Raw genomic sequence first — 15,771 nt, 5'->3', positions numbered from 1 at the left:
GCGCCAGACCAAATGTGACAACAGTACTCCATACATCGCTTGACGTCATGTCTGTGTTTTGTTTTCTCCTGGTCCCTTTTCTTTCTTCTCTCCTTTCGGTTCACAAAACCTTGGCTATTTATATCTCCTCACCAGCTTCTTTAACTTTCCAGCTGTCTATCAAGGGATAGGCACACACGCTTCCCATTGGCCAATGCGCAGAGCCGCTTTTGTACACTTTGTATGTAAAAGCCGACAAGTCAACATCCGGTTGGGAGTTTTATTTTTATTCATAGACCCCCACAAACTACTATCCCCCTCCTTAGCCTGACTGCGATTAAAAGGAGAAACTCAAATCACTCTGATGCACATAGAAAATATAGGAAAGTTGCCACTGTGTGATTTTCATTGGTAAAGTGGTAGTCCTAAGAGGTCTACCTTCCTAGCAAAGCAAAAGCCTAATATACTTGTAAAATATCAATAACAACTCTGTAATTTTCATATGCAAATTGCAAATACACGCCTAGCTATAACTACCGTCAACAACTTTTCACATTCTCTATCTGTGACTAAAACTAAACAAAAATTCCATGACCAGAGTTTGTTTCCTAGAACTGTCTGTGGAATGCAATACCGCGGGTCTGCTTCCTCACCGACTATAACATGGTTGTCTTCAAATCTAATGTGAATAAATTCCTGTTAATCTGGCCTTAGAAAAGTTCCACCATAACTGATCTTATTGTCTCACCATCTACCTAACACTTAAATCTTATCCTTGGGTGGCCTCTGGGCCTTGATAAGTGATAACCTTCCCAATCAAAAACAAGAAAAGAAAACTATGATCATTCATCGCATGAAAAGAAAAAGGCAAACCATCTATAATATAAATCTCACCTGTCTGTTTAAATGTATGTATGTATGTATGTATGTATGTATGTATGTATGTATGTATGTATGTCTGCCTTACACTTTCGACAGAGGCGAGGGATTTTTATGAAATCAGTATCGTTTTGAAGCTCGACCTTTCAGACGACAAATATCGAAAAATTGGCTAAAAACATTAATTCCTTCACCCTTAACTGGGTACTTATCTACAGGGACGGGTCGCGGTCGCTTTTTCGCCAATATTTTCAAAAGTCATTCCCCCTTTTCGATTGACTTGCCTTAATTTAAAACTTCATTACTTCCGGTTTGGCGATGGATGCAACAGCAAAGACGTCACTGTTTTTTTCACATTCTTTTCCTCCTTCGCGGTATGGGTTCGAGCTTGCCTGCCTACTACCACTTTTCTTTTTTTGCGCAACACACACCTACAAACACTGGGCAACGCCGGCCACCCAGGCTAGTCTATAATATAAATCTCACCTGCATGTATGTATGTATGTATGTATGGCGAATGAACTCTTTTTCTGGGTCAACGGCCAACTAGCACCGTGTATATTTGTGTGTGTGTGTGTATATGTGTATGGGGGTGGAGAGGGCTCCCGTAAGCCGTGGTGAAGGCAACCTTTCTAGGAGAAGCAAATCTCTGATTTAAAAACCCATAAAACAGAAGACCAGTACCCGCATTAAGCTGGTCTGCAGTTTAACTTGTTGCTGGCTATCTTGCTCTTGCTTGTTGCTGGATCTAAACATTTTGAACCGAGAGAGAGACTTAGCGTCGTACAAAGCTAAGACTCTGTAACATCATATTTGTATAGATACTCCCTCAGGCATTTGGGCTCATGGATTTTAAATGTCTGAGGGAGTGGCACTCGTCTGACAAGACGTTGCAATCATTATCATCATGTATGTATGTATGTTTTGTCAGGTCATGTCATATGCTACTGGTACCATGTAACCCAGTACTACCTGCCTCATGGTAGGGTCACCGGCGAGGTTCTCCCACCAGACTTGTTTGGTAAGGAGGGTGGCTAGTCTCCCTGAAGGATTAAAAACAAGACCTTCCAAAGGGTGAATGAACCCTTTTTCAGGGTCAACAGCCAACTAGCAGTGTGTATGTTTGTGTGTATGTCTGTGTGTGTTGGGGTGGAGAGGGCTCCCGTAAGCCGTGGTGAAGGCAACCTTTCTAGGAGAAGCAAATCTCTGATTTAAAAACCCATAAAACAGAAGACCAGTACCCGCATTAAGCTGGTCTGCAGTTTAACTTGTTGCTGGCTATCTTGCTCTTGCTTGTTGCTGGATCTAAACATTTTGAACCGAGAGAGAGGCTTAGCGTTGTACAAAGCTAAGACTCTGTAATATCATCTGTGTATAGATACTCCCTCAGGCATTTGTCTATAAAAATGGTCCTGTGGCGATGGAAAAGTTATGACGCATGGAGGCTTGAAATGCTGGAAACATGTAATAATTGATCTCAATGACCGTCTTCAGTTTCATGCCTGCTTGAGTGTGTGAATTCACTAGTAGGACTAAAAAAAAAGTCATTTTTGGGCTCATGGACTTTAAGTGTCTGAGGGAGTGGCACTCGTCTAAAAAGACGTGCAATCATCATGTATGTATGTATGTATGTATGTATGTATGTCTGCCTAAAACTTTTGACAAAGACGATGAATTTTCACGAGATCAGTATTGTTTTGAAGCTCGACCTTTCGGATGACAAATATCAAAAGATTGGCCAAAAACATTGCTTCCTTCACCCTCAACTGGGCACTTTTCTACAGGGAGGGGTCGTTTTTTTTCGCCGATATTTTCGAAAGTCACCCCCTCTTTTCGATTGACTAACCTTAATTTAAACCTTCGTCACTTCTGGTTTGGCGATGAATGCAACAGTAAAAACATCACATTTTTTTTTTCACATTCTTTTCTCCATTCGTCATACAGGTTCGAGCTTGCCTGCCTGCCTACTACTTTCTTTTTTCTTTTTTTTTTTTTTTTTTTGCTCAACACACACCTCCAAATACCCGGGCGACATCGGGCACTCAGGCTAAAACACCTACATTTTACAAACACATTTTTGTAAATAAAATAAATTTTTTAAAAAATGGGAATTATAGAAGTAGAATCAACCCACCGAGTGAATGCGGTATATTAGCAAGAGAGTCTGGTGTAGGGTAAGTCAAAAATTATCGATAAACTGTATGACAACCAACCGCCATAAATACCCCACCCCCGACTAACCCGACAAGCAGCAAAATCCCACCACTACACTGTAGAGATTCGGGGTGGGGGTGGGGGGGTAAGCAATAAATTTACTCCACCCAAACGATGAGAGGCAGGCCCTGGAAGGGTGAACTTCCTAAGACTACCCAGAACAAACGCCTGTATGTGACAGATGAAAATCCATGGAAGTAAACCAGTTTCGTTGAACCCACTCAAATGAATTGAACTTTGGACGAATCACACAAGAATAGGGGTGGGGGTCTTTTTACTTACCTATATTAATTTCACCGTAGGAGACTGTATCTCTGAGTACCTAACTGAATAGTAACTGAGTAGTAACCTGAAGACATGTTTTTTTTTCTTCACCCCCCCCCCCACACACTTTTCTTATAGAAACCCTACTTGAATTGTCAAGTGATAAACCCTACTTGAATTGTCAAGTGATAAACCCTACTTGAATTGTCAAGTGATAAACCCTACTTGAATTGTCAAGTGATAAACCCTACTTGAATTGTCAAGTGATAAAAAAAAAACCCTTCCTCTTCTGGTTTGATCTAAGTTGTTATTTTTCTTTCTTTCTTTGTCTAACCTCCCTTTAACTAATTAAATAAATAAAGAATTAGCCGGTGCTACCTACTTGTGGACTCGAACCTAATGACTAGTGCTGTGACAACAGCATATTCTTTTCATTGTTTTGACTCTTGAATATATATCCGTTAATATCTTTTTTTTTTTCCTTTTTTCTTTTATTTAAAGTTGAAACATTTCTTATTAATTTTGGACCATATCAGTGCGTCCAACAACAACTGCACGTCTTGGACATAACACAAGGATTTTACTTGCAAGAAGAAAAAAAAACAGGCTATAGACCTTTCGCTCTCTGAAGATGGACCTGATATGATCCGAGATTAATAAGAAATGTTTCAACTTTAAAAAAAAGAAAAAAATTGCATCATATTTTTCTTCCATTTTTAATAAAATTATTACTGTTTATTCAAAGTTTTTAAATTCCTAATGATTCTTTCAAGAGCTTTAATACCAATTTTTATAGATTCGTATTTATTTTAAACAAATGTAATTGGTTAACAGATAGTAAAAATAGGTAAAAATATGCTGTAACTTTATTTTCATGACGAGCTCAAGGAAAAATGTCTCCACAATAACAATATTCTTAGCTAGTCAGAGTATTATCAGAAATTATGATCCGAAATTAATAAGAAATGTTTCAACTTTAAAAAAAAAAAAAAAATTGCATCGTATTTTTCTTCCATTTTTAATAAAATTATTCAAAGTTTTTAAATTCCTAATGATTCTTTCAAGAACTTTAATGCCAATTTTCATAGATTCATATTTATTTTAAACAAATGTAATTGGTTAACAGATAGTAAAAATAGGTAAAAGAATGCTGTAACTTTATTTTCATGACGAGCTCAAGCTTTCGTTTATGTCAGTAAGGAAAAATGTCTCCACAGTAATAATATTCCTAGCTAGCCAGAGTATTATCAGAAATAAATTAAAGTGAACCAAATTATATTTATATTTGTACCAGTGACACAGTCGAAGAAAAAAAATTAAGCAAAGGGTAATCAGAATAAAATATTGATTTGATAGGCGTATTGTTATCTAGTTCAATTATTGAAAATCTTACCGACTGAATTATATTAATTTATATAAAAAAATAAATTATATTTGTAACTGATTTTGATTTTAGACAATGGCTGAAAATGAAGTCTCTGAATATAAATTACTCATTCTGTGCAGTCCAGACAATCCATGTAAGTATTTGATACAGTCTTCTGGAATATATATATATATATATATATATATATATATATATATATATATATATATATATATATATATTGTTAAATAAACATGTTTACATCCCGCTGCTACAAACAGCCATTTGTTTCAATCAAACAACAGATATCATCAGGCAGTGACTTGACTATTCAAATGTTCAATGAATAATGGATTTTTTTTTATTTTAGGTAGGAACTCTTTAAAGGTTGGAGTTAAAAACCCTTAAAACACAGAACTTTAATTATAAGATGTAAAGAGGGAGGGGAAATCTAAAGAAAACTAATAAAAAAATAATGGAGAGAGAATGATGAGGAAGAGAAAAAAAAGAAATAGAGAAAAAAGATATAGAGAAAAAAAAATAGAGAAAAAAAACAATATAAAGGGTTATTATAAAAAAACAAGGGCTAGAAGAGAAAAAAAGAGAATGATGAGAGATAGTTAAAAAGGGAAAGAGTGAAAGTAAGAATTAATAGGAAGGGAAGCTTAAAAAGTTAAGAGAATAGAGAAAAAGAGAAAAAGAATTGCGTGTCACCTAATTTATGGACAATTATACATTACAATGACAAGACGCGTTATTACAACAACACAAACAAAAAATACAATCTTAGCTTTAAAAGCGTACATGTCAAAAGTGACAGCGAATGTAAGCAACCAACATATTTTCCCCGGCTAAAACCCTTAAATATTAAGTTTCATGTCTATGGACCAAAAACTGACAGAGGAGTTTGGTAGGCAAAATTTTTTAAACAAACATATATACACATATAGAAAGAGTTTTGTGTTTACTATAAGCTTTTTACGCAAATACTATGCAAGTATAAATCATATAGAATATCTGCGTGAATATAATTACACGTAATAGTTTACTAAAGATGATCATTCATAAGAAAACCGAAAAAAATAACTAATAGGGAATTAATTTAAATGAATTGTTAAGTTTTGAGACACTGTGTTGAACAAAGATGTCGGCGTAGTTCAGATCAGTAACCAAGATGGCAGCGTAGTTCAGATCATTAACCAAGATGGCGGCTAAGAATTAAATGCGGTCCATGACGTAGTAAACGGCGAACTGATTTAATCCAAAATTCGACAATTTTTATAATAATTTTGAAACGTTTTCATTGGTTGCTTAGCACAGCCGTTGGTTATAAAAATGATTGGCGAATCCATTCGTCTCATACCCCCATTAGGATTCTGATGGGGGTGATCTCCTAGCGGCTTCGGCTGCAGGGAGACAGGGTAGTAGTACTCATTAAGGATTCGTCACTTGACACTCAGTCGAACAGGTGAGGGGCCGGGAACCGGCCCAGCACCTGTTGGACTGAGGTACGCCGCCTGGGTAATACCTAGGAGGTCCACCCTCCCAGGCCTTGCCACTGGGCTTTCCGGTGGAGTAAGTTCATTGCTTACTGCCTGAGGCGCCCCTACCGAGGAATGCCAACGGAGTTACTCAGGCAATTTTTACAATTGCAGGAGTGCCCCTCCTTTAGGAGAGCCTGCTGGATCCCCACTTTCTGGCCTTGTGCCACATTTTGCCGAGGTGGGCAGCAAATAAATAACTACCCCCATTAGGAGTCAAAAACATTTTACCCGCTCCCTTTTTTTATTATTTATTTATTTTTCTTTCCTTTTCTCAAGTCAAACCAAAATTGAATCGGAAAGGATTTTTCCATTATATCAAAAAAGGGTGTGTGTAAAATGTTTTTGACTCCTAATGGGAGTATGAGACGAATGGATTCGCCAATTATTTTTATAACCACCGGCTGTGCTAAACAACCAATGAAAACGTTTCAAAATTATTATAAAAATTGTTGAATTTTGGATTCAATCAGTTCGCCGTTTACTACGTCACGGATCGCATTTAATTCTTGGCCGCCATCTTGGTTACTGATCTGAACTACGCCGCCATCTTTGTTCAACACAATATCTCAGAACTTAACAGGTTAACTACGCCACGGACCGCATTTGATTCTTGGTCGCCATCTTGGTTACTGATCTGAACTACGCCACCATCTTTGTTCAACACAATGTCTCAAAATTTAACATGAATGTTTAAAAGAATATGCAAATTAGCTAAGTCATTTACAAGTTAATGCAATTCCACGATCCATATATAACAAAGTTGTATTTTCTGTTCTAATAAATAGAAAAAAAGAGGTTTAATATGAATATCAATACACACAAAAAAAAAATTATAGGAGTACTAGCAGGTCAGCCCGGCTTTGCTCGGGTCCTATGTATTGTTCATCATTTGCCCCATGTGTGAATACTCTTTATGCAAAATTTGAAATGTTTAGACCAAAAAATTGTCTGAGTAATTTGTTAGAGACTGCAGATGTCAATTTTTTTAAACTTTGACCCCTTAACATTTATTATTTTGGTCTCAAATCAAAATAAAAAGTTTGACTCATGTCCAAGTTACCTACGTCTAAAATTTTAAGTCTTTAGACCCAAAATTGGCGGAATAATTTGGTAGAATCTGCAAAGGTCAACTCTAATCAATTTTGACCTTTTGGCAGCCAAATTTTCGCCCCCAAACCTGATTAAAATGCTTGCCGCATGCTTGGATACCCGTTATGTATAAATTTTAAAAGTTTAGACCAAAAATTGGCAGAGTAGTTTGCTAGGCATTGCAAAGGTCAAATCACACATTTTTTTCAATCAAATCGATTAATTCTTTAATCAGGTTTTTTTTCGACTATCAATTTTCGATACTTATTGGAGGCATTCCGATACAAGACTCATTTAAGAACACTAGTGTCTGGGAGTGTTCTTATATAGGTCTTGTACATTTGTATGAAATTTCAAAAAAAAAATCAGACAAGCCGTTTTGGAGTTTATAGGAATTGAACACAAAAACACAATATATAGATAGAGATAGAGAGTCTAAGATGAATAAATCGTTGCAACCTAACAACTAACTTTTTGATACCCCGATTTATCGGAGAGGGACCTATGTTTTTAGTGGCATCCGTGTGTTCATGCGTCTGCGCCAGATAACCGTCCATTAATTTTTCTTGAAATTTTGCCACAAATTGTATTTTATTAAATAGATGTGCACAGTAAAAAACATTTTTTTTTTTTGCGTAAATTCCCGTTGTGAGGTAAAAAAATGTCCCAAAATGGACAAAAATGACACTTTTTCCCCATAGCGCTTGATCCATCCATTAGATTTTCCTGAAACTTCGCCAAAATGTGGAGCCCATTGTTCTTAATACAAATTCAGTATGGGTGACCTTGGCAAAATTCTGGTTCGCATCCCTCTAGGAATTTTAGGGCTAAACAAAACATGCCTTTTTGGAGCTTTTTTTCATATTACTCAAAAACTTGATATGTATATCTATATAATTGTTTTCCATGGTGCTGTATTCAAATATACATGTCTTAAGGCGTGAAACTGCACCGTCTGTCCATTTTCACTGGAATTTGGCGTTCCCAGGAGCTTAAAAGGGGTTGCAAATGGCCCAAAATTGCAAAAAATGGCACTTTTTAACCCATAATTTTGCTCCATCCATTAGATTTTTTTTTAAACTTGGCGAAAATGATGCAACTCTCTACCTGTATCAGTGCCAAGTACATCCAAGGATGAAGTACTGTTGCCACATCTAGCCAGGAGCTCCTAGAAGCAGCTTATCCTGCCTTGACAGAGTTCAAAATAGACTTCGTAGCTTAGTGAGGGATGCCCTTTTCTCTTCTCTGCAACCTCTTTCTCACAGAAAAGATATTGCAAGTCTGTCTCTGCTTTGTTGTTATTTTCATGGCAAGTGCTCGTTTGAGCTCCAATCTATGCCCCCCCCCTGGCATGACTTTTACGAAAAATACCCGTCTAGCTGAATCCACTATCAATAATTTCCCACACTCTTTATCTGTGCCTAAACCTAAAAGTCGATTCCATGAACAAAGTTTCTTTCTTAGAACTGCACGCCTGTGGAACTCTGTTCCGTTTTCCTGCTTTCTAACTGACTACAATATGGTTGTCTTAAAGTCCAACATGAACAAGTTCTTGATGAGCTATCCCCTTAAGTAATAAAAAGAAGTAGGTAGATGACAAAATTGTGTGATGAGAACCTTACGATGTTAACTTTTTATTTTTTTTCATTAAATACATTTTCTACCTACTTTTGTTTGCAGCTGGAACGCAGTACAACGAAGAACAGCTTAAAGCCTTGATGTAAGTAGAGATTCCGCACTGTCAACCAAGCTCCGACCCCTGTCTCATCACCACAATGTTACATCCCTGTGCTTATTTTGCAGGTACTCTAAAGGATTTTCCCCGACGAATTCAGCATAAATAGACCCAACAAGCAGCTAAATTCCACCCTTTTAATGTTGAGGTCCCCCGATACCAAAGAGCCCTCTACTCTACCAGTTTCTTCTCTCAAACTTTTAGACGTTGGAATTCCGTCCTTGTTTCCCTGACTGTAATAACGTGCAGAAGTTTAAATATAATGTGAAGAAAAAATTTGCTGCTCAACTCCCTACTTAGAATGTCCCTGTAGGCATGGTTCCTAATTCAATGGGTCCTGAATATGATCTTAAACTATACCCGATGGTAAGGCCCCAGCTTGTGGGCTTTGGGGAGTGTGGAGCCACCCCTTAATTGCCATTGCTCCCAGGTCCACTCTGACCAGGAGTGGTAGTACCTGCTACGGTCCCAACTATGGATTAAATAGAAATCGACTTGAAAAAAAAACAAATGTATTCTATTAAAAAATTTTTCTTCAAAATCACTTGATTCGGCATTAAATAACCTGAAAAGGGTTGATATGCCGTAAAACAGTGGGGAAGAGGTGTCTGGTTACTTTTAATGCATCTAAAACCAAGCTCCTATCTATGCATCATCAACGCTCTGATCCCCATCTGGCATCAATTGAAATGGATGGCTCTCATCTTGGGGAGGCTCCATGTTTTGACAAGCTTCTGGGTTTGATCTTTACTCCTGATCTGAAATGGAACACGTATATCAAGTCTGTTGCCCAAGTCACTGGGAAAATGGTAGGATCCTTCTACTGCTCCAGAAGATATCTCACTATTGATGCAATTCTTTATCTGTATAAAAGCCAAGTACGTCCAAGGATGGGGTACTGCTGCCACATCTGGGCAGGAGCTGCTAAAAACAGCCTATCCTGCCTTGACTGAGTACAAAATAGACTTTGTGGCTTAGTGGGGGATGCCCTTTTCTCTTCCCTGTAACCTCTCTCCCACAGAAGAGACGTTGCGAGTCTGTCTTTGTTTTATCGTTATTTCCATGGCAAGTGCTCGTCCAAGCTTCAACCTTTGGTCTCCCCATCGCCAATCTTTCACGAAAAACACCCGTCTAGCTGAAACCATTGTCAATAATTTTCCCCACTCTTTATCTGTGCCTAAATCAAAACGTAGATTCCATGAACAAAGCTTCTTTCTTAGAAGTGCACGTTTGTGGAACTCTGTTCCGTTTGCCTGCTTCCCAGCTGACTACAACTTGGGTGTCTTCAAGTCCAACATAAACAAATTCCTGATGAACTGCCCCCTTAAGTAAGACACTTCATCAAATCTCCATTACTAACTATTACTACGATACTATCCCAATGATTACTGTACACGCAATAACCCTTATCCCCAAGTGGCTTCCAGGCCTTGATAAGTGGTGACCTCCATGTAAAAAAAAAAAAAGAAAAAGAAAACAGCCAACCTAATTCAATGTAGTCTCTCACGTCTTGGTGGTGAATGTAAGTAGAAAAAAGTTAAAATAAACAGCAAATCCATTAATTTTAATTATTATACAGTAATGCTGTTGTATAGTGGTACTCAACAGACTTCTATTCCATAATCAAGGGGTTCATATAAATGTTGTGTGTGTGTGTGATGTGTTACTAAAGTCTATAGTGGGCTTCTTCACTAATTGAACCATATGTTGTCTTTGTGACCTATTTGGGTTTGTGATGCGTAAAATACTTGCTCTTGTGTGTGTGTGTGTGTGTGTGTGTGTGTGTGTGTGTGTGTGTGTGTGTGTGTGTGTGATACACGTGATACACGTATTCAACATACCTTTCCAACTGCGTCGTTGGTCTTTTGGTCCGCCTGGGAATTTCCTCTGGCCTTGGATGGAAGCCAGAACCTGTTGGACAAAGGCATTTCACTCCAAGACGATGATTTGCTTTTATGTAGCTTTTATTTCACTTTCCAGGTGTTGATCGCAGAAGAAATGGAAAATAAGTATCTCTGCTTGTGGATTTCTCTTAGTCTCCAATTTGAGACACGTCAGCTCCCTCCCAAGAGGGGGGAGGTGGGGAGAGACAATTGTTAACCCATCCGTTCTGCTTGACGTCTAAATTCCAACTCAGTTCTACGTCCAGCCAACTAGAACATGTGAAAGTCAGATACGTCCTTCCGGTCAGCTATTTTTAGAGCTTCCGTTGCAACTTGACAACTTTATCAAAACATAGTTCCAGTTAGATAGACAGATAGATCGAGATAATAGATAGCTAGATCGATAGATACATATATTGATTGATAATAGCTAAGTAATACTTTTAATCCTGCTATTATCTGACAATAAGATTGAGATACGAATGCACTATTCTTTTTAGATAAGATTTTAAAAATGAAAAAAATGAAAAGTCAACAAAATATACAAAAAAAAGAGAAAAATACAAAACGCAAAGCAAGAAAAAGTGTGTGTGTGTGTGTTATAGGCTATGCTACGCTGTCTCAGCCCTCTATCCCTGCCGCCTCCTAGCTCACCTTTGTTAGCGACTCATTCCTGTCTGCAAAGTAAATCGTAAGCTAAACGTTTTGGTTTCGATTCTTGGCGGTAGTGCATGAGTCATTTTTTTTTTAACTTTTTAAATTATTACTATATCATCTCCAATAATAAGATCTTTAGACGAAGTAATTCATATTTTTCCCTCTACTTGAAAAATCCTCCCATTCTCCCAGTAACGAGGAGGTAATAACTATACTGACTTGATAGATCTTTAGACGAAGTAATTCATATTTTCCCTCTACTTGAAAAATCCTCCCACTTTCCCAGTAACGACCAGGTTATAACTATATTGACTTGACACCCTTATTACTGGATTAAACACAAATACACATGCAACTACCCATTGCACTTCACTATTCGAAAATAATAATTTCTCCCCAATAATATTCCGCATATTCTCATTGGCTGAGACCATGAAATTCTATTATTCCGAATTATATGCAAACATACAAAAAAAACGAACAATGCAGCTCTTAATCAATATGGCAGCTCAATCACCACGTATTGTTTTAAATTATTTATACTTTCCTATCGTTGCTTTTCCTCTATTTTACAGACTAATGTTTACAAAAATTAACCATAACAGTTAGTTTACAGTTACACTTGCCATTGCACATTATTTAGATTAACGTTATTTACATATTGTTACATTAAAAAAATTACATCACAGCTTTCTTTTTATCATAACCGGTTTCGGCGTCCTAAATCAAACGATGTTAAAATGAACGATTAAAAACTGTTCTCCGCAACAAAGTATTAACAGGAAACCACCGATACTTACATTACATGAAAACATTTAACCAGGAAGCGATGGCTCCTTCTCCTTTGATTTAGCAGCAAGTGATATGTTACGGTTTTTCCAAATAATTAACGAACCAACAATATTTCCAGTTGAACAAAATATTTACAAAATAAGCTATTTCTTTTTGTTTTTTTGTTTTTTTTTGTTTTTGCTTTTTTTTTCTTTTGATCAGTACATGTTATGGTAACGTTTGTAAAACATTTATTTTCTACATTAAAAAAAAAAAATCGTCCCAGCTGTCTTCCTTAATGATTTGATTTAATAAAAAATATTGTTCGATGTTGTGTCAAAACTTATGAAATGCATATACAAGGGGTGTGCAATAAGTAATGCCCCTGACCCACTTCCCATAGGAGTAGAGCAACGAAACTTGGCACAGTTATTAGTCTTTCTCTACATAGGAACCACCCAGAGTTATGTATTCCTACCATCGTTTGATGCAGCTCTGGAGACCGTTTTTGTAGAACACCCCAGGTTGGTCCTCCAACCATGACCTGACTTCAGGAATCAAGGCTGCATCATCTGGGAAACGCTTTCCTTTCAAAAACAACTTCATGCCTGGGAAGAGGTAGAAAGTCAGAAAGTGCAAGGTCAGGAGAGTAGGGAGGATGGGGAAGGATTTCATAACCACACCCGTGCTTCTGATCTGGTGACATGCGAGTTGTGGACCGGAGCGTTGTCCTGCAAGAGGAGGGTACCTTTGCTGATCTTGCCCCGCCTCTTGATTTTGATAGCTTCCCTTGATTTCCTCAAAAGTGAAGCATAATAGGCTTCTGTAATTGTGGTACCCTTTGCAAGGAAATCTGTCATCACTACTCCGTCCTGGTCCCAGAAGACTGTGAGCATGTCCTTGCCAGCAGAGAGCTGCACCCTTGCCTTCTTTGGAGGTGGTGAGTCCAAGTGCTTCTACTGCATTGGCTGGGCTTTGGTCTCTGATCATAGTGATGGATCCAGGTTTTATCCTGTGTAATCAGTCTTTTGAAAAACTTTGACTCATTTTCTTGGCACATCTCCAAATTCATCCTCGAGCTTTCAACGCATTCTCGCTTCTAAAATGGTGTGAGCAACCTGGGAATCCATCTGGCAGACACCTTATGCATATGCAAATGGTCATGAATGATAGTTTCCATAGACCCTGTACTAATCTTGACATCTTGGGCTATTTGGCGAATGTGCCGATCTTCCAAAATGGCAGCCTCAACTTGACGGACAGGTGCCTCATCAATGGCAGAAGGGGGGCGACCAGATCTGGGAGCTGTTTCCACAGACTTCCTGCCATGTTTGAATTCACGATGCCAGCGTTTTACAAGATCATATGATGGAGCATTATCACCATAAGTTTCTTTCATTTCATCAAAAGTCTCCTGTGGTGTGCGTCCTTTCAAATACAAAAACCGGATCATTGCTCGACATTCAACAGGCTTCATTTCACACCTGACTCAGTTCAAACACCTGTAAAATAGAAACCACAATTAGTTTAGAGCTGTAATTTGCCACATAACCCATAGAGATATAAATCATTGCACATACAAAAATTTCAGCTAGATCAGACAACTGGAATAGGGTCAGGGGCATTACTTATTGCACGCCCCTCGTATGAACGAATCTCTGGCAGACGTTTAGGAAATTGACACCCCACCCCCCCTCTAAATTCCACAATTTACACTTTATTCACGTTAATCTCATCGATTACAAACTTACCTTTAAGATTAAACAGTTTTCTATGAGCTTTATCGTCGGGGATAAGTTCTCAATTATAACGTTCTACCAAATTGAACACATACTTTGTGGCCATCACCGAGATGGTGATGGTCACAAAGTACGTGTTCAATTTAATAGAATGTTATAATTGAAAACTGATCCTCCCCAACGATAAAAAGTCATAAACAAAATTTTTTGAGCAATTTTAATTTTTTTTTTATCCGAAAGTTCAGTTTGTCATCGATGAGATTAACATGAAAAAAGAAAAAAATGTAAATTGCGTAATTTATAGGGCTGGGCGGGGGGTGGGGGGCACTTTCAGAAACGTTTGCCGAATCTTTTCATAGAAGAGAGTTTAACATTTTTTTATGTTTCTGAATGTTTTAGATGAGGATTGATAATCTGTATCATTTCAATTACTTGGAATACTGTTCTCATTTTAAGTATTATTCTCACAACGTTTTGGCCAATGTAACCTTCGACCTTCTTCAGGTGTATCTTGCTGAACTTGAGAATCTTTATGTCGAGCTTGCGAATAAGTATGGAATCCTGAATGGAATGGAACCTTTTATTCAACCTAAGGGAGTATGTAACATTACACACATGTTAACATGTACGTACCCAACACGTTGTAGACTCTGTCGCGAGGAAAAACTCGACTCACCTTTTCCAGTTGAAACAATATTTATTTCTGGGTACTTTCGCAAATAAGGCCTTGTCTCTTGTTCAAAACTGTCACTCTCGGCCTACACGTCTATCTCTGTCCTCCTGAATGCGATCCTGATCATAATTCTGTGCTTTCATCTTTTGTATAATTTTTTTTTCTTCTTCCTTGCCATGACGTCACTTCGCACATGGCTCGGTCATTTGCATACAGCTGCCATCCGTTGTGTTGTCTGCGGTAGTTGGTTCCTTATTCTTTGATACAATAATTCGTCAAAAACGGCACTAAACGGACAGGTGTTATATTACAAGCAGGTGTAGAAAACATATGTATAATCGGCTCGTTTATATTGACCGAATCTTCATCGTTCCTTTGCCTGGGAAATGACGTCAGACTCTGATCAATACCTGGGATGTCCAGACTGCTTCTTTGTTTGAATTTGCTGTTTAAAATACCCGGCATTACCCGACCATAATCAAACATGTGGATTAAATAAAAGCCTATGTTCGAACTTCAGTACAGATTCCGAAGTTTGACGAAAAGATTCTTGAGTTCAACAAGATACACTTGAAGGTCGGAGCTTATATCGGCTGAAACGTTGTGAAAATAACATTCAGGATGAAAACAGTAATCAGAGTAGTGCTGATAATACATTCGTTTTGCATGTTGGCATGTGTTGAACAGCTTTTAAAAATTGAATTCCAAACAAAAGACTACTTATATATTCCCAGTGAAACCTTCCGCAAGCACAAGATTATCGTTCTGAGTGATGAAATTTATGGGCGCATTTGCTTCCGTCAGGAACATGTATGCATGCCTAAGGTAAGTAACTGTTTATCTGACTCCCCGCGAGGGCAAGATGTGACTTAAGATCAGAGTTTTATTTGTGTTTGGTATCGGAGTGGGAGGATAAGTCCATTGCAGAAAAGGAGCTCAACAGCAGTTGCAGAAATAATTTAAAAATCTATAACATTA

General features: G+C 37.8%; 1 protein-coding gene across 2 annotated transcripts in view; it reads left to right on the top strand.

The window, feature by feature from the left end:
• Positions 1 to 15,771, top strand: part of LOC145259958 (aspartate aminotransferase-like) — a 146,465-nt gene that overhangs the window by 88,482 nt on the left and 42,212 nt on the right. For both annotated transcript variants that reach the window (XM_080117935.1, XM_080117936.1), the window contains exons 5-7: positions 4,793 to 4,856; positions 9,016 to 9,055; positions 15,528 to 15,618. In XM_080117935.1, coding sequence (XP_079974061.1) covers positions 4,793 to 4,856; positions 9,016 to 9,055; positions 15,528 to 15,618 — 195 coding nt within the window. The remainder of the gene's footprint in view (positions 1 to 4,792; positions 4,857 to 9,015; positions 9,056 to 15,527; positions 15,619 to 15,771) is intronic.

Source organism: Euprymna scolopes, chromosome 35, assembly GCF_053919585.1.
Source record: "Euprymna scolopes isolate OS-2025 chromosome 35, ASM5391958v1, whole genome shotgun sequence".
Classification (NCBI taxonomy): Eukaryota; Metazoa; Mollusca; class Cephalopoda; order Sepiida; family Sepiolidae; genus Euprymna; species Euprymna scolopes.
This window is presented reverse-complemented; position numbering and strand designations above follow the sequence as displayed.